This window comes from Macaca nemestrina, chromosome 18 (assembly GCF_043159975.1).
Source record: "Macaca nemestrina isolate mMacNem1 chromosome 18, mMacNem.hap1, whole genome shotgun sequence".
Lineage (NCBI taxonomy): Eukaryota > Metazoa > Chordata > Mammalia > Primates > Cercopithecidae > Macaca > Macaca nemestrina.
In genome coordinates, this window is record NC_092142.1 from 12,574,348 (window position 1) to 12,597,215 (window position 22,868).

Below are 22,868 nucleotides of genomic sequence, written 5' to 3' on the forward strand. Positions count from 1 at the left end.
ACTAAAAAATACAAAAAATGAGCCAGGCGTGGTGGCGGCCCCTGTAGTCCCACCTACTCGGGAGGCTGAGGCAGAATGGTGTGAACCCGGGAGGTGGAGCTTGCAGTGAGCCAAGATCACGCCACTGCACTCCAGCCTGGGCGACAGAGCCAGACTCCGTCTCAAAAAAAAAGAAAAAAAAAAAAAAAAGGAAAATGGCAGCAATAATAACCTGTTTTGTAGGGTTACTGTGTAGGTAAAATGTGAGCATGTCGTCCACACCTCGAATATTAAGTGCCCTACTCAGAGGCAGGTGCTCATATGTTGCAGATTGAAAAGCATATTTCCCACTATACATGTATGGATCTCTGGGAATGAGGCACATCTTCTACCTATAAGGGAGTCTTGGTGCTGTGCTGCTTCTCACTTCATAGCTAGCAAGGAGGAATTTCAAGGAAGGTGCAAACATCTCAGATGTCCAACTCTGCCACACTCCACATTGGCAACACTTTTTTTTCTTTTCTTTTTTTCTTTTTTTTTTTTTTTGAGACGGAGTCTTGCTCTGTCGCAAGGCTGGAGTGCAGTGGCATGATCTCGGCTTATGGCAACCTCCACCTCCCAGGTTCAAGTGATTCTTCTGCCTCAGCTTCCTGAGTAGCTGGGACTATAGGCGCCTGCCACCACGCCCAGTTAATTTTTGTATTTTCAGTAGAGACAGGATTTCACCATGTTGACCAGGCTGATCTCAAACTCTTAGCCTCAGATGATCCCCCTGCCTCGGCCTCCCAGAGTGCTGGAATTACAGATGTGAGCCACCGCACCCAGCCAGGTGTGATTTTAGATAGAATCTGAACACAGTATTAAAAGATTTCTTCAGACCAGAAGAAAAGCAGCTATCTGAAACATTTTAGTGCTGGCCCCAGAGCTGAAGATGAACAGGGAAGCGGAGGATTGGCCTGACAGCTGGCAGCAAATGAGAGAGGAGACCTGACCTCCAAGCACTGATATGACTTCTGTTGGTCATGGGGCCTCTTGGAAAATGTTCTTCCATGAACTATTGTTTAGAAATGTGTATAAATGCCTTTCTTTCCCTGGCTTTAAGATATGTGACTTGAATTCACATGTGGAGATTAGGAATAGGCTGGGCTGAGCAATGAGATTCTGGCTATAGGAATCCTAGAATACATGCTCTACAGACTGGGTGCAGTGGCTCACACCTGTAATCCCAGCACTTGTGGAGGCTGTGGCGGGCGGATCACTTAAGGTCAGGAGTTTGACAACAGCCTGGCCAACATGGTGAAACCCCATCTCTACTAAAAATACAAAAATTAGCCGGTCATGGTGGTGTGTGCCTGTAGTCCCAGCTACTCGGGAGGCTGAGGCAGGAGAATTGCTTGAACCCGGGAGGCTAAGGTTGCAGTGAGCCGAGATCATGCCACTGCAATCCAGCCTGGGCGACAGAGTGAGACTCCATCTCAAAAACAAAACAAAACAAAACAAAAAACATCCTGTATAATCCCCATCAGGGAAGATTTTCTCTCCCACAAACATTTTAAGGACTTGTTATTTCGTTTCAAACATTTGCAACTCATGTCACAGATGGAGAAAGTACAGATACCTGTGGAGGCATCTATGACAGGCTTTGTCTGGGATGAGGGGATAACTAAGGGACTCCCTTGTGGTTTTCTTTCTCCAGAGCTTCGGAGATGAACGTCAAGTTCTCAGGTGATGCCTAAGTCTACGGTAGTGTCTGAGTTTGATCTTGATGTTTTTTTCTGCCACAATACAGCACAGAGAAGCAAAATACAAAGAAAGTGCTGTTGTCATGGGCTGGGATGTAGTCAGATGCATTGAAAACAGACACTTGGCACCAGGGATGAGCAGTTTCAAGTTTTTCAACTAAGTCAGTGTTTGGCGTATCTATAGCAGTGGGTGGTATTTCCATCCGTAAATAGACTGAGTGAGAGGCTTACTGTGGTGCATTATTAAATGAGACGTCCCAATCTCAGAAACATTTATACTATTCTGTCATAGAGACTCTGAGTGTATTGGGTTGGTAGTGATTGTCAGAGCATGGAGGAAGGCCTGAAAGGTATATACTAGGTTTTTGCCATTGGTTACCATGGGGAAGTGTTGAGTGGAACAGTAAACAGGGGAAAAAAGCCTTCAAACATTCACACAAAAATTAAAGCATTGTGAAGGAGGTTTCATCCCCCTAAAATTGTTTAGGATGTGTGTGTGCACCTAGAGAAATAATAGGATGGATATAAAAATGTTAATGGAGTTTATTTCAAGATGTTGGGGTCTTAGCATGTTTTTGCTTTTCTTCTTAAATGTATTCTGATTATTTTGCAATGAGCGTTTTTTATTTTTATAATCACAGAAAAAAAACCAGTCTTCAGCTCTTTTCATTGCAAGGAAAGAAAAAATACTCTAGCACATTTAAAGGCACTTAGGCTCAAGGCCTGAGGCGTAGGGGGTGGGGGCAGAAATAGAAAATGTGCAAGAGGCAGCTCCCTCTGGTAGAGATGGTCAGACACCAAGTCTGAATCTCAAAGGAGATGGTGAAGAGTCCTTGTGGGCCTTGGGGGCAGGGAAACCTGGGTTCAGATCTTACTAGTGAGTTTTCCTGGTGACCTTGGTCAGAAACTTTATTTGTCCAACTCTTCTCCTGTAAAATATGGAGATTACTGCAGGCCACTGTGCATTTTTCTACTGAATGAAGCACCTTTCTGCTGAATGATGGATGGATGAATGAATGAATGGATGCATGCTTGGTTCAAAGAGACATATGTAAAGTCTAAATACTCAACAAATGGCAGATTTTTCCCCTTGGTCCTCACGTTCCGTTGTCAGCCAGTGTACCTGGGGAGTGAGTTCAGCAGGTGGGGTCCTGTCATACCCTGGGTTCTGTGTTTCTTAGTGTAATCTTACATGGGGGTGGGTGTGGACTTGGTCCAACTGCTTCTCTTTATGCCTCAGCCTCCTTAGCTGTAAAATGAGGGTTGTGTTAGTGCCTTGGAAGGATTCAAGGAGATTCTGTACAAACACTTGACATGACTCCTGACAAATAATAAGTGTTTAATACATGTCACAGTTGATAAAAATATTAAGAACATTCCCCAGAGTGAATGCACATTAGTCAGTACATGCTTCTGTAAATGGAGAGAAGACTAGAGTTCCTGACACTGAATAGGCATCTGATAGATGGGTAGCTTCAAACAGCCTAAGCACAGCCTGTGTCTGTGTTCTGGATTTGTGGACACTGGAACCAATTGGTGCTTATCTGTCTCATGAAAGAACAGTTCTTGAAGGTATTCTGCAAACATACCTGTGGTAACACAGCCTTCTCTCATGATGATCTCGAAACCATGAGAATAGATTAACATTTATAAGATGCAAATTGTGCTTTTCTTTGCACAGATTTACCACCCACCCCTGCCCCCTCCTGTGGGTCCACATTGTCACTTTTTAAATATATATATTTTAACATTCTTGTACTTGCAGAGAGAACGAGGTGCTCAAAGTCCAGCTGAAGAAATATGTAGGAGCTGTCCAGATGCTGAAAAGAGAAGGTCAAACAGCTGAAGGTGAGGGGGAGCCTGAGCCCGGGTTGGGAGGGGCCGGGCTTTTTCATTAACACCTGTACGTGGCATGCAATAGACACTCAACATGTGATGAGTGCATGTGTGGATGGATTAGAATAATGGTGCTGCTCAGGATTCCAGAAAATTAATCAGGTGGAAAACCTGATGTATATCCCTGCAACATGCATAACTAATATTGTAAGACTCACTTGCTAGACTATTAGCAAAAGTCTTATTGATTTGTGTACTTAGAGAATTTTATGTCCAGAGTCTTGAGATAGTTGCATGGCAGTGAACCTTGTGATATGATGAAGTCACAGCAGGCCACGGGTGCAAGCCACAGAAATCCAAGATGATAGAGAATCAGAGTGGTGGACTTAGGCTGATCAGGTTCCAATCCCAGCTCTGGTTAAGTTTCCTAATTTCACTGCACTTCAGTTTTTTCATCTCTACAATGAGGTTGGTTGATAGCACCTGCCTTATGAGGCAATCCATGTAGACATCTTAGCATAATGTCTACCATAGAATAAATGCTGGATAAATTTTAGCTGTTATTATTGTTATTAATCAGAAATTCCAGTAGACAGAAGAACAATCATGAAGATCTCACCAAATGAGGTGGGGCCATGTGCTGCTTCTAAAATCTCCTAAACTATTTCTCAGGGCAGCCTGAAGAAAGGATCTTTAACTCTGGTTGATGTGTCTTGCAGCCTTCAGCCAAGATGGTTGGCCAGGCTGGTCTTGAACTCCTGACCTCAGGTGATCCATCCCCCTCGGCCTCCCAAAGTGTTGGGATTACAAGCGTGAGCCACTGCTCCCAGTCCATGTCTTCAGAGTCAACCAAACCTGCACTGAATTCATGCTCACCCATGACTGCCTGACCACTTGGAATTATTTTCCCACATGTACCAGGACATCACACCAGTGTCCTGAGAGCATTGTGAGGATTTTCCAAAACAATGAATGCAGAGTTTCTAGTATGGTACCCGGTATATAATAAATGGTTGTTATTTTTATAGGAGACAGGATTGGAATCTGGCTATGACTTATTTAGTAATTGCGTGAAGACGTGAATGTTTTTGAAGCTTGTATATTTCTTTTGGTTCCCATTTGATCAGGATCAGCTTATTGGTGATACTATTTGATAACATGCCTTGCTTCGTTCATATTTGGGTAGGTAACTGTGATCATTCTGGGGGTTATCAGTGCAGAATTAATTATCTTTCTCTGTGGGCTCATGCCCTTCTCATACAAATATTGCTATTATGGCCCTGAATTCATTTCATTATACAGAATTATTTATATGTTGGTCTCCCAAGTTTTTATATCTCATCTCTGTTTCCCCAGCAACTGGCTTTTTAGTCATTCACTACATTCATTACATGCTTTGAATGAATAGTATTTGTCTAGCCCTTTGCCCTTTCCAAGCAAGTTCAAATGTACTCTGATTTGACTCAGTAACCTTGTGATGAGCAGGTATTTTTCCATTATTTTAAAGTTTGTTATTAGGGGCTTAGGAGAGCTTAAGGGGCTGGTGCATGTGTCTGTGGTGGAAATGAGCTCAGGCATTTTTCTCCAAACCTCTGGTTCTTTGTATTATAAAATTCTTTTAACTTTACTGTGCAGAGGAATTGCCTGGGGAGCCCATTAAATATACCTCTTTCCAGGACCCTGCCTCTGGGAGTTATGCCAGTGGACTTAGGATGAGGCTCTAGATTTACACTTCTAGATATGTGACTCTAATGCAGGTGACCTGTGGACAGCACCACCACCTTTTGTGAAATCTACACATTACTTACACAGAACTTGGATTCAATACAACAAGACTATTAAAGTCAGGTTAAAAAGAAGCACCACTGGGCTTGCTTTTGATTTGAAAACCTCAGCACTACACAATGCATTTCTAAGTCGGAAAATTTTGAGCGTGATTCTCCCCAAATGGGCATATGGAACCTACAGTGTGCAGAATGGTTTTTCATAGCAGCTGAAGGTCCATTTCCCCAGGCCGATCCTGAGTGCCCTGAGCCACAGCTGGATATGAGCCATTTCAGGATGTAGTTGCGACAACTCTTACATGAATTATGTGGTGACTCCACCTAGCCGCAGTCTCTTACTCCTGCATTACTACATTCTTACGGAAAATGCCTCCAGGGTTTAAACAAAACAACTTAAAATGAACTTTTAGAATAGACATTGACAACCTTTAATTTTACAGATATCAAATTTCAGATTCCCACCCTCTTTTTTTTTTTTTTTTTTTTTTTAAGAGGAGTGATCTAGTCCCTCCAAGAAAATCATTATTTAAGCAGCAAAATAAGGACTGGAATTTGGAATTTGGGTGGCGTCATTATCTATTGGAAAGTTTTTTTTTTTTTTCTTTCTTTTCCCCCTAATGTGGTCCAGAAGTGAGGTTGGGTTATTTGCCTCTCAAGTGCTGTTTTTCCTTGGTAATGTCAGATTTGCCAAAAGCTGATACCTTTATTTGCTCTTTTGAGTCTCTCACCTTAGGGCAAATTATTTGTGCTCTTCCTCCAGCGTTAGAACCATGGTGCAAGGGCTGCCATATCTACCAGGAACTCGCCTGGCAGTTCCACTTCATTGTAACTCTTACTGGTCATTTGATCAGTTCTGTTGTTAATGGCACTGGACATCCTTTCTCCTCCCCAGGGAGCCAGTGTAGGGAAGTTTCACTTATGAAAGCAGGAGATCCCTCTGAAAACTCATGCTTTCATTTTGGGCTTATTGCTGAAATTTGAAACAAGATGTTTGCCAGTTGGCTTCATGCCTGCAGAGACCCCTTGGCAGCTCACTGAGAGGTCTGGGGAGAGCAGGTGCATCACTTCAACTTTAGGGTTGTGTAGACAGACTGGCTCGTTAGGAGCAGGCTCACATTAGGCAAGCACACGTGAGACACGGAGCTGCTGGGTAGACCAGAAGGCCTGTCCTCTCTGTCGCTGACTTACCTGGAGTCTCACCTGTTGGTACTTGGGAAGTCAGAAAGGAAGTAGTTGGGTGGTTCAGGTGTTTAGTGGTGTTGGGCCTGATGGAAACGTGCCCAGCACTGGGAGCAGGAAAGGTCTCTGGACCTGGTCAAGCTGTCACTTGGAGAGTCAACTTCTGGCTCTTCACACGGCCTTTTTCCTTTAAACACATATACATACATTCATTAATTAATTCGTTCCCATACTCGGTGGAAGAGAGCTTTTTCCTTTTCCAGCTCATGGTTTATCAGAGAGCCCTGAGGAGCGCCGGTTCTGCCGGATGTCAGTTGGCGTTGAGGGATCGAGGGCGGCTGTTACGTGAGATGCTTATATGTTCTGTTCTTAACACATAACAAGTGGTCAGCAAATCGTAACTTTGTTTTAACATGTAATTAATCATGGCTCTTTTCCCCTCAAGTTCTCCATAAGAAATAGATGCAGGAATCAGACAAATGTGATCAAAATACCATTTTCATTACTGGCGGTTGATTGGAGACTCGGGTTTCACCTAGAACACTGATTGCCACATCTGGACCCAGGAATCTCCCCTGTGAGGTGCCAGTGGGTTTTCAGAATTACTTCTCAGTCATTGGGGTCCAAAGGGGAGAGAGTCCATTGGGGCGTTTCACTTTTTTTTTGTTTTGAGACAGAGTCTCGCTCTGTCGCCCAGGCTGGAGTGCAGTGGCGCAATCTCAGTTTGCTGCAACCTCTGTCTCTCAGGTTCAAGTGATTCTCCTGCCTTAGCCTCTGGAGTAGCTGGGACTACAGGCACATATCATATGCCCAGCTAAGTTTTGTATTTTTGGTAGAGACCAGGTTTTGCCATGTTGGCCAGGCTGGTCTTGCCTTCCTGACCTCAGGTGATCCGCCTGCCTCAGCCTCCCAAAGTGCTGGGATTACAGGTGTGATCCACTATGCCTGGCCTGACCCTGTCTCTTTAAAAAAAAAAAAAAAAAAAGAAAAAAAGAAAAAAAAAGAAATAGAGTAACTTGTTACTCATTTTTTTTCCTGCATTTATGGTGAGCCTTGTACTACTAGGTTGCAAAAAAGGAAAAACAACCCATGTTGGCCTTCTGCCATCCTGAACTTGACATCATAAATCTGTGTTGTCTTACACCACTAGGTTTGTGGTAATTTGTTATAGCAGCAATGGGAGACTAATACAGTTGAACGGAGCTATTGATTTAGTCTTTGATGGATATGGGCGTCGTCTTCACTTCATCATCATCCTATGGAGATGGTGGTGGGAGGCTGATGTTTTGAAGATTAGGATTTTTTTGGTCATAACTCCCTGGCTGGACAAACTTGGTGTCTCAGAGGAGAGCTCCAGCTTTTCATCTGTAGCCACACCTGGGTCGGGAAAACCTACCGTTTCCACCCCCTGCCCATGCATTGTCTGCCTTTCTGGCCAAAGGAAGCCCTTGCCCCATTTTTGCGCTTATCCATCTGGGATTGCTGATGCCAGACCCGGTGACCAGCCCCCTCTAGATATTGGAGGGGACGTCTCTGAAGTTGTGTGGCGTGGCCCCGCTGTCAGGTGGGCCGGTGGTGTCATTCTTCGGGTGTGGTCAGTGGTTGCATGTTCAGCTGGGAGGCTGGTCGCTCTGATGTTCCCACAGCAGGGAAGTTCTTGTGGAGGTGTTTGCTGCAAAACAGAACCATCTTAGGCGGTGGGCTTCTCCTGGACTCTTCCCAGGAGCGTCTGTCTGACATGAGAGCTTGCTCTGTGTACTGAAGAAGAGATCCTCCTGCTAGGATTGGCCACACGCGACACCAGAGAGACACAGGTCTGTCCGTGTCACATGCTTGCGTGACTTCCTCATCCACGTGTGGGTAGTGAACATCTGTGTCCTCTGCACTTGCTCCAGTTTTCACTTGACAGCGTCCTCACTCACTGTCAGTCCTGTGATGTCACTGGTTTCATCCTCGGCACGGCACTTGACCTTACCTGGCCGCCTCTGGCTGGATCTCAGGGCTTTCATACACAATCAACAAGAATTCTTGCTTTCCTGTTGGGCTGGGAGACGGGGGCCGCTGTAGTCCGCTTGTCTCCACGTGGAGCTTGGGAATGAGGCCATCGCACAGAAAGAGCAGCTGAGCTGAAAGGCAGAGAGAAAGCGAGCTCTGATCCTGTCTTTAGGGTCCCTGAATCCAGCTGTGCCTGCTGTGACAGTCCCACCCTGGACCTTTTGGTGATAGGAACAGTCATTCCGCTAGCCTCCCCTGCTCCTGTTGTCAAGCTTGACTAGTTTTCTATAGCTCATGTGTTCTATGGCAAATTATTACCTCTTTCCTGGATACAGGTCTGTTCGTCCTTGTAAAGGGCGATTATTTCTGTGGAATTGTCTTCCCACGTACAGTATCTGCTCCTGCACTGTAAGGTTTTTCCTCCTACCTCCCCTCTTACTGGATACTCCACTGTCATAACTGTTCTTGGCCACCGTAGCGTAGTCCTGTTCCGTAGCAATGGATTTTAAAGCTGCGAACTCTCCTCAGCATCCCCATGTAATTAATCTGCAGTCAACCCAGGGAGAGAGGGAGAAGGAATAGACCATTGCTGGTGGCCATCAAAATAATCAGCAGCAAGGGCAGGAGACTGAGTGGGAGGAAGCTGACAGATGAGGGAGGCTTGGGAGCAGTTTAAAAAGTTTGTTCTCAGAAACAAAAGAAGCAAAAAAATGGGAAGTCATCAGCCTGTCTGGTGTGTCGTGTCTTTGCGGCTGTGTGGTGTGCTCAGCAATCCCTGCTCACACCCATGTGTGCTTTGTGCTCTGGCTGGGGTGTCAGTTTCCCCGGGGTGAGTCCAGTGATCCCCGATTCCACACCCACGTGTGCTTTGTTCTCTAAGGTGTTAGTTTTCCGGGGGTGAGCCCGGCGATCCCTGCTCCACACCCACGTGTGCTTCGTGCTCTCACTGGGGTGTCAGTTTCCCTGGGGTGAGCCCAGCGATCCCTGATTCCACACCCGCGTGTGCTTTGTGCTCTGGCTGGGGTGTCAGTTTCCCTGGCCTTCCAAAGAATGGGACAGGGCAGTTTAGAAGGCTGATTCAGTGAAGATGGAGAGTCGTGGGCTAGATGATTCCTGGAGCCCACAGTGTTTCAGGGGAGCTTGCAGGGTAACTTTTTATTCTTTTTTTCTTGAACCATTGCAGGCTTCAGGGCATCTCTACGTGCATGGCCTGCTGTTTCCACTCCCAGTGTGCACAGAGGCAAAGATGGCTTTGTTTGAGGCAGTCTTCTTCGGTTGCAAGGAATAGCAGTCCACCAAAGCTGGCTCTGTGTGTGTGTGTCCCAAGTGGAGTAAACATGGAACCTCGTAAATCCCTTCACTCTGCTGTTTACCGCTTATGGTTTTCCCGTCCTGACTTCTTGACGATGGCCTTCAGTGCTTGTGATCTGGCTAAATTCCAGCCTCATCTCCCACCATCCTCCCTCTTGCTGTGTCCACCCCAGCCACACTGGCCTTTAGGCCAATCCTCAAACATGTCAGGCTGGTTCCTGCCTTAGGCCGTTTACACGTGCTGCCCTTATGCAGGGACGCTCTTCCCTGGTCTCTGTATGGCTGGTTCCACCTTGCCATGCAGGTCTCCATTCAGATGCTACCTCCTCTTGACTGCCCTGTCTTACCTTGTGCCGCCTCCCTCATTCCATCTCCGTCTTTTCAACATAGCACTTACCAGGCCCTCGAAGTATCTTGGTCATTGATTTTCTTGCTTATTTCTTCCCAGTGTTCCCCCTTGCACCGTACAGTCCACAAGAGCAGGGATCTTGGCATGTCTATTCCCCTGCTCTGTTGAAAGTGCCTGCACAGTGCTTGATCCATGATGCATGCTCTGTAAGTGTTTATAATATAAATGAATACAAATAAAATAGGAGCTGTTGGCTGCTGTTGGATCTCATGGCCTTTAGTTGATTTCAGATCCGTTGCAGCTGTGGAGAGCCTAGTAGTGGACAAATTCATAGACCTTCCTTTTAGTGCCCCCCAAATAATGTGCGTCACCCCCGTGAAACTGCATCTTTCAGTTGTGCCTCCAATTGGATTCTCCTGATCACGTGTGGTTTTTGCTTTTAGTGACCACAGCTAGCATGTGACTTTGACCCTGCCCTAGTTGCATCTTTCGGAGCTCTTGTGATGACAAGAGTCATAAAATCTGATTTAATCTGTCTTAAGCGAATAAAAGAGAAGTCCAGGAGTATCTGCCTTAAGGGATGGTTTGATCCAGGGGCTCAAACAATATCATCAGAAGTTTTTTCTTTCTTAATTCGGTTTCTCAACTCTGTTACTTTTTTTCATTGTTGGGAGTGATGTGCTGGTAAACGTCTAACAAATAGCTCTCTGCAAAAAAAAAAAAAAAACAAAAAACCCTGGTTTAGAATGTTTGCAGATTTCCATGGTGTTGTAAATCCTCCTTCTATGTCTGATTTCAGACTGCCAACACGATGTCACTGTTTGCAGAGTTGGAAAGAGACACACACAGTTAGCTCCCATGAGTCAGTACACGGGTGCTCCCATCCCTCACTGTGTGCTGGCCGCCTTCTCAGCCAGGTGTTCTCCTTGGACTAGCAAGAGGTTGCCAGCAGCTGTAGCTTTAGTCTTTCTAGCAGACCCAGCAGGAGAGGAGCTTCTCTCACTGTCCCGTCTTTCCATCTCTTCACCCTATAGAGCAGTGGTTCCTAGTATTGGCTTTTAATGGAGTCACCTGGGAAATTTAAAAACATCCTGATGCTTGGACCCACCCAGATCCAAAAGTTAGTAGTGGGAATGAGGATTTTTTTTAAACTTCCGAAATGATTCCAGTGTGCAGGTTGGAGTGCGGTGTTTGGAACCACTGCCTTGGAGGATATCCCTTTCCAATTAATGAAGTTCAGAGTAAGCAAATATGCTACAAATGTGCTGACACTCTCTGATTCTTGGCCAGTGGTTGATATAGTAAATTAGTCAAGGGTGCACTTTTCTTCTTGAATCCTGATTTAGCCTCAGAATTTGTCTCTTCAACTAGGCACCATTGAGTTAAGACCAGGGAGGCTAGGCCAAGCGTGGTTGCTCATGCCTGTAATCCCAGCATTATGGGAGGCCAAGATGGGTGGATCACCTGAGGTCAGGAGTTCAAGACCAGCCTGACTGACATGGTGAAACCCTGTCTCTACTAAAAATGCAAAAATTAGCTGGGTGTGGTGGCACGTGTCTGTAATCCTAGTTACTTGGGAGGCTAAAGCAGGAGAATTGCTTGAACCTGGGAGGTGGAGGTTGCAGTGAGCCAAGATCACAGCTCTTCACTCCAGCCTGGGTGAAAGAGTGAAACTCTGTCTAAAAAATAAAATAAAAAACAAAAACCAGGGAGGCTCGATGGAAGCTGGTCACCACCACTGTGTGAGTTAACCCAGTGCCTTTACTGTGCCCCAATCCCTGCTGCCACAATAATCCACCGTGGGTAATTGTATTTCATCTCCGTTCCCGACCCTTCCTGTCCCACCGTCATGTGCCCCCTCTCACTGCTCATCACGAAGCTGCTTTGCTGTTATGTTTGTCTCATGTGCCACCATCACAACCACTTTACGACCCCACTCTTGGCTCATCCAGTCTCCCCTCCTAGAAACGCCGCTTCCCTTATGCTTGCTCAGGCCAGCCGTTGCATTTATGGTAAGATCCAGCTCTTCTCCTATCACCTGAAAGAAATCTAATTACATGCATCTTTCAATTTCCTAAACCCCTGTGGTGCTTGTTACGAGCAGTAAGCAGAGTCTGGCATTTGCTTTTTGCTACTATGGGTTATTTTGTGGTCACGTCTTGTGTGTGTGCTCTGTCTACTCTGCTAGACCATGTGACCACATAGGGGGCAGGGTCTGGGACTTAGAAACTTGCAGGTTTTTTCTTTATTAATCAAGTACACAACAGGTGCTTAATAAAAACTTGTTACCGGGGTCCATCCAAGTGACTATCGGGAGTGATTTCAGTCACAGAGATGTTGATGTAGATGGAAAGAGCATTCCCTGAGAAGGGAAACAAGTCTCGGGAAGCAACATTCCATACCACTTAAGAGCGGGGAGATGATTCTCATTCTCCTTTCCTCTAGAAGTGACCACACCGCTCTGCTCACGTTCCATGGGTGAGGGCTAGTCATACAGCCCCACCTGGGTACAGAGGGGTCTCAGAACTCTTCTCTCTGGCTGGGCAGCTGCTTTGCACAAGAAATCTACCCTGTGGAAGTGGGGAGCATTGAGTTGTGGCCGGCCGGCCAGCTCTGCTGTCCCTGCTGGAGCACTCAGAGGCATGTGGTCTCCATCTTCTCATTCATTTGTGTGGCTCTTCAGAAAGAGCTTATTTTGGGGTTTGTGCTATTGGAGTCTCAGAAGGAATACCTGATAGGTTGTGAGGGTCTATGGTAGGAAGGGTGTCCAAGAATGTGCTAGCGACATGTCTGTCAGATATGCTGAGTCACTTGGCTGGGTGTGGTGGCTCACGCCTATAACCCCAGCACTTTGGGAGGCTGAATCATGATGATTGCTTGAGCCCAGGCGTTCAAGATCAGCCTGGGCAAGCGCCTTCAGTGAGCCATGATTCTGCCACTGCACTGTAGTTTGGATGACAGAGCAAGACCCCATCTCTACAAACAATTAAAACAAAAATTAGCCAGGTGTGCTGGTGCATGCCTGTAGTTCCAGCTCTTTGGGAGGCTGAGGTGGGAGGATCGTTTGAGCCTGGAAGGTTGAGACTGTCCTGAGCCATGATCATGCTCCTGCACTCTAGCTTGGGCGGTAGAGTGAGACCCTGTCTCAAAAAAAAAAAAAAGAAAGAAAAAGAAAGACTGAGTCACTTGTTACTCATTGATTTCTGCATTTATGGAGATCCTTGCAGTACTAGGTTGCGTTTTGGAAATGTACTTAGCTTTGTTAGGGGGCTGTTAGAAGGTCTGTTCTGCACGGGTATGTTGTGGTATCATTTACATTGGAGGCACCAGTTGCGACGGAGAGACCATGTTGTAGCTGCCCCTTTCCGTAAAGTGCTTTTGGCTTCTCCTGAAAATCTTGGTTTACTAATGGGAAAAATAGGGCTTTAGATAAATTTGGTTGGTTGTTGACAAATGAGACAGGCAGGTATTCCCTGTGAAACTCACGGGTTGCAGGGGGTTAAAGTATAATGTCCTGACTCTGTGACGGTTTGGAGCCTGGAGAGATGATGGGCAGATTGTGGACTTAGCTGTGGGATTCCAAGTCTGGAAACAAGGGAATCTGGTGTTGCTGTGGTGGGCGGGGTCGCATACTGTGCTGTTCTTATCTCCTCTGTTAGCAGCTGCTGGTCATTGGTGGTGAAGCTTCAGAGTTATGTTCTGATTCTTTTCTTTTCTTTTTTTTTTTTTTTTAAGATGGGGTCTCACTCTGTCACCCAGGCTGGAGTGCAGTGGGGTGATCTCAGCTCATTGTAACCTCTGCCTCCTGAGTTCAAGCGATTCTCCTACCTTAACCTCCCAAGTAGCTGGGATTACAGGCGTGCGCCACCATGCCTGGCTGATTTTTGTATTTTTAGTAGGGACGGGGTTTTGCCATGTTGGCCAGGCTGGTCTCAAACTCCTGGCTTCAAGTGATCCGCCCACCTTGGCCTCCCAAAGTGCTGAGATTACAGGCATGAGCCACCGCACCTGGCTTTGAGTGTTTTAAGAGTTTGAGTGACCACCTGCTGTCCTCTCACTCTCCAGCTCGAGACTCCTCATTTCTGTTTGGACCAGATCCTGGTGGGGCTCAACGGCTCCATAGCTGGGACCTGTAGGTGGCTGAAGGGATGCTCCTGGGCCACCGGCCTCGTGTCTGACTCCTCTGTAGTCTCATCAGGACCACTTAGGAGACGTGGGACCAGCAGTGGCCCCAACTGTCTGCTGTTCAGCGCTCCTCGGTCAATAGCATGAGTTGGACCTTGCCTACCTGCTGCTCTGCACTTAAGTCAGGTATTCCTTGTTTGTGTGTTGTCCTTAACAAGGTGGCATGACTTTAGGACGCTGGCCCTCTGTTGTTGTCGAGACTGAAGACTCGCTACGTAAGAGCCTGCCCATCTGACTGTGCGTGGCCGAGAAGGGTGGCAGGTGCTGGCGGAAAGAGCGTGGGCTGTGAAGATGAATTCGTTTGGGTCGAAGTCCTGGTTCAGTTTCTGTCTGTGTGCTCGTGGCACCTTCGACATTGGATACCTTTTGTCTAGTCAGTATCCATTCCCCCTTTCCTGGTAACCTGTTTTTTCTTTGGGAAACCCTCTGTCCAGCCCTCAATCCATGTGGTTTATGTGGGCCTGTCACCCCCCCTACCTTGGCTACTTCCTGGGCACACTGGTTCAGGGTGTGCGTGTATTTTGGTCAGAGCCAGTCACTGCTGTGACAGTGCTGCTGGGGTCTTAGAGCAGGAGGCGCACACCTTTACTTGCTGGACTTGAACCGGAGAGGCTGGGGCTGGGGCTCATTTTTCCACTCAAGGGACGCAGACGTTCCCATGAGTGGAAAAGGTCTTGCTGTGTTGCCCAGGCTGGAGTGCAGCTGTAGAATCATAGCTCACTGCAACCTCCACCTCCTGGGCTCAAGCAATCCCTCCCGCCTCGGCCTCCCGAGGAGCTGGGAGCACTGATGTCCGCCATCACTCTCTGTGGGACTGAGAAGTCTTGCCTGAGCATGGAGTTGATGCAGAGGAAGGTAGAGTCAAGAGACAGAGAAAGGGAATCCAGCCAGGCCTGAAGCTCCTCTCCCTCTGGACTGCTCCACCGCCGAGCTTCCACCATCTTTCTGCTCCCCCTGGGCTTGCCTTCTTTTTTCCAGCTGCATCCTTGCTTCAGGTTGTAGCCAAGGTGTCCTCACCTGCTGGCCATTCTCTCTCACGTGTTCCCTCTCTCCTTCCCTCCCTTTCTCCTCCTCTTATCTGTCTCCTCCCCTTCTCTCTCTCTCCTCTCTTGTTTCACTTTGTCGCGGTCTATTTTGTATTTGTTTTATGGGCAGAATCTCAAGTGGCCTTTACCTTTTCAGATACTAAGTTTATAAACAGGGGACCTCATAGTTGCTCTCCTCCCTGCTTGAAGTAACTGCCTTTTGGTCACTGTTTTCACCTGCAACCCCTGTGCTGAGGAGTAATTGAGAGAATTAGCTGTAAAGTTCCCAACACATCCTTTGGTGCAGAGTGGAGCTTCGTAAGCTGTTGTTCCCGCCACCTCCCTCCCTCTTTACACAGACTCCAAAACCCCCGGGGGGTTTGGGAAGTGAGGTTGTTTACTTTGTGTAAAGTACAAGGTCAGAGCACCCTTTCATTCATTCAGCCAATATTGATTGAATACTCCTTGAGTACCAGACACAGTTCTGGGAATACTTCAGGCCCAAGGAGACCCCTCAGATTTAGTGGGAGAGATGGACATTAAACATATAAACAAGCAGGTAATTTCGAATACATATTCTTATTCAGCTCAACCTTTTTCCACAAGGCCTTGTAACCATCTAGAGAAATCCCTGGTTGACACATAACAGAAGCTCTGTTCATTGGGTACCTGTAATGTGCTGGGCCCCAGGGTAGCTTTCCCTGCAGTTTTTTTCCGTCTAACAGCTCTGTGAGGATGGGGGTGTTGCCTGTGTTTTACAGATGCGAGAGACCAAGGCTCTGAGAGGTGGGTGTGCTGAACCTCACTGTATTAGTCAGGGTTCTCCAGAAATGTGGACCAATTGTGTGTGTGTGTGTAGACAGATTGAGATTGATTGATATTTTAAGGAATTGACCCATGTGATGGTGGCATCTGTCAACTCTAGAATCTGCAGGGTGGGCCTCTAGGCTGGAGACCCAGGGAAAAACTGATGTTGCAACTCAAGTCCAAAGGCTGTCTTGGGGCAGAATTCATACTTCCTTATGAAACCTCCATTTTGTTTGTTTGTTTTTCCGAAAGCCTTCAGCTGATTGGATGAGGCCCACTCTCATGATGGAAGATAATCTGCTTTACTGATTAAGCTGTTAATCTCATTTAAACAATACTTTTGCAATGACATTTAGTCTGGTGTTGGATGAAATATCTGGGTACCGTGACCTAGCCACATTGGCACATGAAATTAACCTAGAAAGTAGCAGAGCCAAGATTCCTACCCGGATCTTTCTGTTAAATCCATGCTTTTCCCAGCGCTTCTGGAGTTGATTCTCTCAGACGTGTTCTTCGGCTAGGGTATGTTGCCTCTCCTGGGGCTCGGTGGTGGTGTGTGATGAGCTAGCCCAGAGATGCCTGTGTATGTGGTGCAGCCTCTGTTGGACTGACTAGCATCCACCATGTACTTTGTCCTGAGAAAAAATGCACCCTGTTCGCCTTTTCCCCCCGGAGACTGAAATCTGATTGTGTACCATGAGTCACATGGGGAGTCGGGTCAGCGTGGGAGGGACTCGGAAGTGGACATCACGGTTGGTGGAAAGCAGAACCATTGGCTTCTCAGGAGCAGGGCTGTGTGTAGACTGGACCTGCTCTCTGGCTGCGAAGGCTGCTTCCTCCGTGGCAGAGAGAAGCCATTGCCTGGAGGAGGAGCCTGGGGAAGCGTTCCTAGAACTGGAGGGGGAAAGGCAGGCGCAGAACTTCCAGTTGGAGGAACCTGGGTCCAATCCCAGCCCCGTCTTTTACCAGCCCTGCGCTCCTGGAATAAGTTGCCATCTCGGAGCTTCAGTATTTGTATTTGAGGAGTAAAGATAACATATATTTTATATATGTTTGTGGGCCATTTGTATATCTTCTTTTGAAACAATGTCTGTTCTTGTTTGCTTACTTTTTAATGAGATTATTCATTTTTTTCATGACTGATGTGTTTGAGTTCCTTGTAGATTCTGGATATCAACCCCTGGTCGGATGTGTACTTTGCAAATACTTTCTTGAGTGGAGAAAGAAAACATGGTAGTATACACCATACTATACTACTCAGTCACAAAGGGCTGGGCGCTGTGGCTCATGCTGGTAATCCCAGCACTTTGGGAAGCCGAGGCGGGTGGATCACCTGAGGTCAGGAATTTAAGACCAGCCTGGCCAATATAGTGAAACCCCCTCTATACTAAAAATACAAAAAATTAGCTGGGCATGGTGGCATGCACCTGTAATCCCAGCTACTTGGGAGGCTGAGGCAGGAGAATAGCTCGAATCCAGGAGGTGAAGACTGCAGTGAGCCAAGATCGTGCCACTGCACTCCAGCCTGGGCAATGAACGGAGTGAGACTCTGTCTCAAAAAAAAAAAAAAAAAAAAAAAGACTACTCAGCCATAAAGAGTGGAGTACTGTCTTTTGCAGCCACTTGGATGGAACTGGAGGCCATCATCCTAAGTGAAGTAACTCAGGAACAGAAAAATAGCACATCCTCTAACTTATAAGTGGGAGCCAAGCTGTGGGCACACAGGGGCATATAGAGAAACATAAGGGACATTAGAGACTCTGACGGGGAGGGGAGGCGAGGGATGAAAAACTGCCTGTTGGGACCAGTGTACACATTGTTTGAGTGACAGGTGCACTGAGAACCCAGACTTTGCCGCTACACAGTTCACTCAAGTCACCAAAAGCAGTTTATACCCGTGAAGGTATTGAAATAAAGAAAAAATTAAAAACAACACTGACTTTATAGAATTATTTGCAGTTTAAAAGTGATGACACAGGCAAAGTGGCAGGCAGTGGTTGATGTTGTGGGTTGGAAATGCATTTAGGAGAGTGTCCAGGCTGTGGAAGGTCACAGCACATTAGCAGACACCTGTAAATTAGTTTCTCCAAGTGGATGAATAATTAAGATGAGAATTATAGAGCAAACCTTTTCAAAAGCTTTGCAATCCATTATCCTGACAAAACAGTATTTGTGTCATTAGCCAGTTTCCCGACCTTTAAATAAAACCCTGAACAGGCAGCCCCAGTACCCAGCTATGTGGCCACCCCAAATTGCAAGGTGGGCTGGGAAACGTGGGGCTTATTTGGCAGATAAGGAAGGAGCGACGACGAATACTGGGTAGGCAGCCAGGAGTCCCTGCTTCTTCTGGTGGCCTTGGAGGATGAGGCTGATGGAGTCAGGGATGGAGGGTGCTAAAGTCCCCTCAAGCCACCCCCGTGTACCCCACTCCAGGGAAAACAACATCAAATTTTGGGTCACAGCTGCAAGAGGATCCAGTCCCAGGTTCTAGAAGAGTGGCCCTCATCTCTCTGGCGACCTCCATAAGGGGTAACGTTTTATTTGTTCAACCTGATTTCTTCCCTGGCAGGAGGCTTTCTCCTCCCAAATCACTGCAAACAGAATTGCCTCAAAATATCAAGTATCGATTCATGATTGTTGTTCATTTCATTTTTATTGTTTAGTAGAAAACAAAGACCCAGAAACACAACAGGAGCAGTTGGAGTGCCTCAGCTCCCTCCTCGGAGGCGGAGGCCAGACATATATTTATTGTTGTCATTATTAACTTTTTGGGGCTGTCTCAGCATTGTGTTTATGGGTGTACTTTGTCAATCAGCTTTTGTTTTCAACTCCTCTCCCTCCTGCGAGCTGACAGGTGGCTTGTTTTGTGAAAAGCCACTTTGAGTTTGAAAACTGCTCTAAGTTTCTCATTGCAGCTTTTGTAAGGAAACTGGTCATTTTGTTTTGCTCGAGTGGGTAATGATGCCGTGGACCTTGGTTGAGAGTGGCTTGCCTGAATATTTTCTTTTTCTCGGGCTGAATGGAAGAATCGACACCCTGTACAGAGAGAGAGCCTCTCTCCTGGTCTGGGCTCAATTCACTGGTGTATGGATTCACTTGCATTCTTTGCATTTCCGTAGAAATAGACTCCCTCCTTGTCCTCTCTGTGGTGTGCCTTCTGTGTACTCTGCAGTCTCCCTGATGCCTGGCACACCACATTCACCTCCAGAAACCCCTGCTCCAGGAAGCCCTGCACGATTTCCCTGCCAACATTTTTCCTAGTTGGTCCCTCCCAGGTCTATTGCTGCCTATTTTATACTTTAAAATTTTAATCTCTTTATTTCTTTGGTGACAGATTCAAGAAACATTAGCCAGGATATAAGCTCATGAGAGTAGGGACTGACTTGATATTGATACTGTTGTGCACCTAGCTTCCAAAACAGTGCCTGGTGCCTGTAGACATTTGATGAATGAATGAGTGAATGAATGCATGAATGAGTTTGCTGAGCGCCTAATAATAGCTAACATGGATTAAGCACCACTGCTAGGCCCTGTGCTAACCGCTTCATGGCAACTGTCCTTTGAGGTGGGTGCTATTATCCCCATTTACACGGGAAAACTGAAGCTTGGAAAGGTCAGAGACTGGCTGGGCATGGCGGTTTACACCTGTAATCCCAGCACTTTGAGAGGCTGAGGTAGGAGGAGGTTTGCTTAAGGCCCGGAGTTTGAGACGCCATCTCTACATTAAAAAAAAAAAAAAAAAAAAAAAAAAAATTCAGAGTGTGTATAGTGGGGTCAGACTGGGCTAAAGTCCCCTCCATGCGCGCTATGTAAGTATTAGATTGTTATCATCAAGCGCACTGCCCCAGGTGCACAGCTGGGGAGTGGCAGGGCCTGGATCTCTGATGTCCTGATACAGAAGTGAGTAATACTCGGTATCTGCCCACCTGGAGCTCATAGACTCGGGTGACTGGGTAGGCACAGGAACCTGGGCTCCAGAGGGGGCTGCCTGGTCTTTCCAGTTCAAGATTTCTGCCAGGCAGCCAAGCCAGGGGGCGGAACAGGCAGGCAGGTGGACCTTGGGTCCTGTGATGCCCAAGTTGGGTGTACTTAACCAGAGTCGCTGGGAGGCATTTGAGGTAGGTGCTGTGCCTAGAATTCCTCAGCTTTCCAAGCGCCCCCTTACCCTCTCTTTCCGATTCTGTCCTCGTAATCTCACTGGGGGAGTGAATTCCTCCAAAAACACCCCCTTTCCTGCAGGTGGAGCCAATTAAGCCAAGCAAGGCTCTACCTTTAATTACTGTTGCCCTCATTTGCATCTGACTGCCCTCATTATAGTGCTATTAGCAGAGTGCAGGGGTCCTCCTGCTGGCCCATCTGGAGTGGTGCATGCACAGTTGCGGGGCCTTTCTTCAGTGGTCTTTGCTGCCTTCTGAGCAAAATGAAGGATTTGGAGTAGACAGCAAGCAGGCAGACACCCTGGGCCAGAAGCAGCCTGCGGAGGTCATCATGGCTTGCCTTACATTGTTGTTCAACAATAAGGTTGTTGAAAAACAATTTGTGTTTTCTTTCTCCTTATTAAAAACCCCAAATTATATTCATTGTAGAAAATTAAAGAAGATAGACACAAGAGAAAAAGGAGAAAATAAAATAGCATTTATAAACCCTCCAGCACTGTTAGTATTTTGGAATATATTTTTCCAGGTAGGTACAGCACTTGGCCACAGTCTTGGGAGAAGCATTCTCTGCCTGAAGGGCTTCGTGACCCCTCCCCTGACCCTTTACTTGACCCATGGACTTTTTATGGGCTCAGAAGAAATCTGATGGCACAAAAAGCAATAAATCATTGGTAGGGAGTTCGGGAAAAATCAGATGATGGTACAATGTGAGTGTACATAACATCAAGCACCTGTCAGCAGCCAGCCACACGTGTGTCCAAGATGAGAAGAAGTCGGGTTTGATGGGCATGCAAGCTGGCCACTGTCTTGTCTCCTCCTTCATGTCTTCCTATGGAAGGCAAGACAGCATTTATTATGCAGCCTGTACTGGGAAGCCTTATAGCATGAAGACTTAGACCGTGGGTGTTGACCCAGAAAGTTCTAGCTCTGTCCTTTGCTAGCAGTGTGACATTCGCCACATTGCCTGCCCATGTGCCCTCCCCGCCTCACCCACCCCTACATCTCATTTTGGATCATTTCTAGTGCTGAGTTTTCAAGTTCACTCATATTCTCTTCTGCAGTTTGCTCACGACCTTTCATGAGGCCACCCTAGCTGCAAGGGATGCTGGGAAACATAGTGTCTTTGTTTTCCACCTAGGTGGCCAAGCACCTGGTAAAAATTACTGATTTTCTTGCTAAAGAAGAAAAGAATGGGTATTAGGGTACACCTGCTGAGTTTCTTTTGTTTTTGTTTTGAGACAGGCTCTCACTCCATTGGCCAGGCTGGAGTGCAGTGGTGTGATCATGGCTTACCTCAGCCTTGACTTCCCAGGCTCAGGTGATTCTCCCATCTCAGCCTCTGTAGTAGCTGGGAGTATAGCATGCCTGGATAATTTTTTGTATTTTTTTTGTAGAGACAAGGTCTCATGATGTTGCCCATGCTGGTCTTGAACTCCTGGGCTTGAGCAATCCTCCTGCCTTGGCCTCCCAAAGTTCTGGGATTATAGGTGTGAGTCACCATGCCCAGCCCCCAACACCTGCTGTTTCTGCCACAGTTGTTTGTTAGCAGCTACTATGCTTTTGATGAGCCATCTGGGAGGAGGTTCTGGCTTTGCTAGAGATACAGTGATGGTGTCAGTTCAGTGGAGACATGTGAAATATGGTCTCTACTTGATACTTTGAAACCTACAGGTGGTAGTATGTCTAACACCTGTAGACAGGTAGTACAGTAGTGCATCTACCACCTGTAGTATGTCTGCCATCCGTAGGTGAGGCAGTGACTCATCCCTGTTTGGGTGAAACAGAGGTGATCCTTCTCTTAATGTTTCAGCAGTAAGGTAGCCAGCTGCTTTTAGTCCCGTGCTTATTTTCCCTGTAAATCTAGGGTGCTCTTGGAGCATGAAGGATTGGATTTACCATGGGCATATGTGCTATTTATCTGCTATTGATCAATGCCAAGTGAATTTCATTCAACTGGAATTCAGACCTAGGTCTAAATCTTGGCTTCATGCTCAATTGTCATGTCATTTGGGGATGGCATAAACTCAGCCCCATCCTCCACCTGTAAAATGTGGATGGTAACTGCCCAGCTTACTGAACAGTGGATCCAGGCTTGTGAGTGTAAGTTTTAAACTACTCTTACTGTATAATTCTGGTCCTCACTGGGAGAGAATAAATTTTTTCTTGGTTTCCCATGACTTGTTATCACTTTTCTCACCTTTTGGGGACAATTTTTAGATGGAGAGTTCCAATTATGACAGTTGACATCCAATTAAATATGAATTATGGAAGGCTCTATTATTTCCAATGATAAAAAAATTGTTGGGATATATTACAGAGAATTGATTTCAGTGAAAGTAGACACCAGAGCTTGTACTTCATACGTTGGTTTTTTACATAATTTAATACTTTATTAGAATTTTTAAAATGAGGCCGGGCGTGGTGGCTCACGCCTGTAATCCCAGCACTTTAGGAGGCCAAGGCGGGCAGATCACGAGGTCAGGAGATCGAGACCATCCTGGCTAACACGGTGAAAACCC

At 46.6% G+C, this 22,868-nt stretch overlaps 1 protein-coding gene across 6 annotated transcripts in view; it reads left to right on the top strand.

Moving 5' to 3' along the window:
• LOC105467916 (sorting nexin 29) overlaps positions 1 to 22,868 on the top strand; it is a 590,024-nt gene that overhangs the window by 211,774 nt on the left and 355,382 nt on the right. For all 6 annotated transcript variants that reach the window (XR_011616096.1, XM_071083656.1, XM_071083659.1 and 3 more), the window contains one exon: positions 3,487 to 3,569. Coding sequence is in view for 5 of the 6 variants with exons in the window: in XM_071083656.1 (XP_070939757.1) it covers positions 3,487 to 3,569 (83 nt within the window). In the remaining variant the exon portion in view is untranslated. The remainder of the gene's footprint in view (positions 1 to 3,486; positions 3,570 to 22,868) is intronic.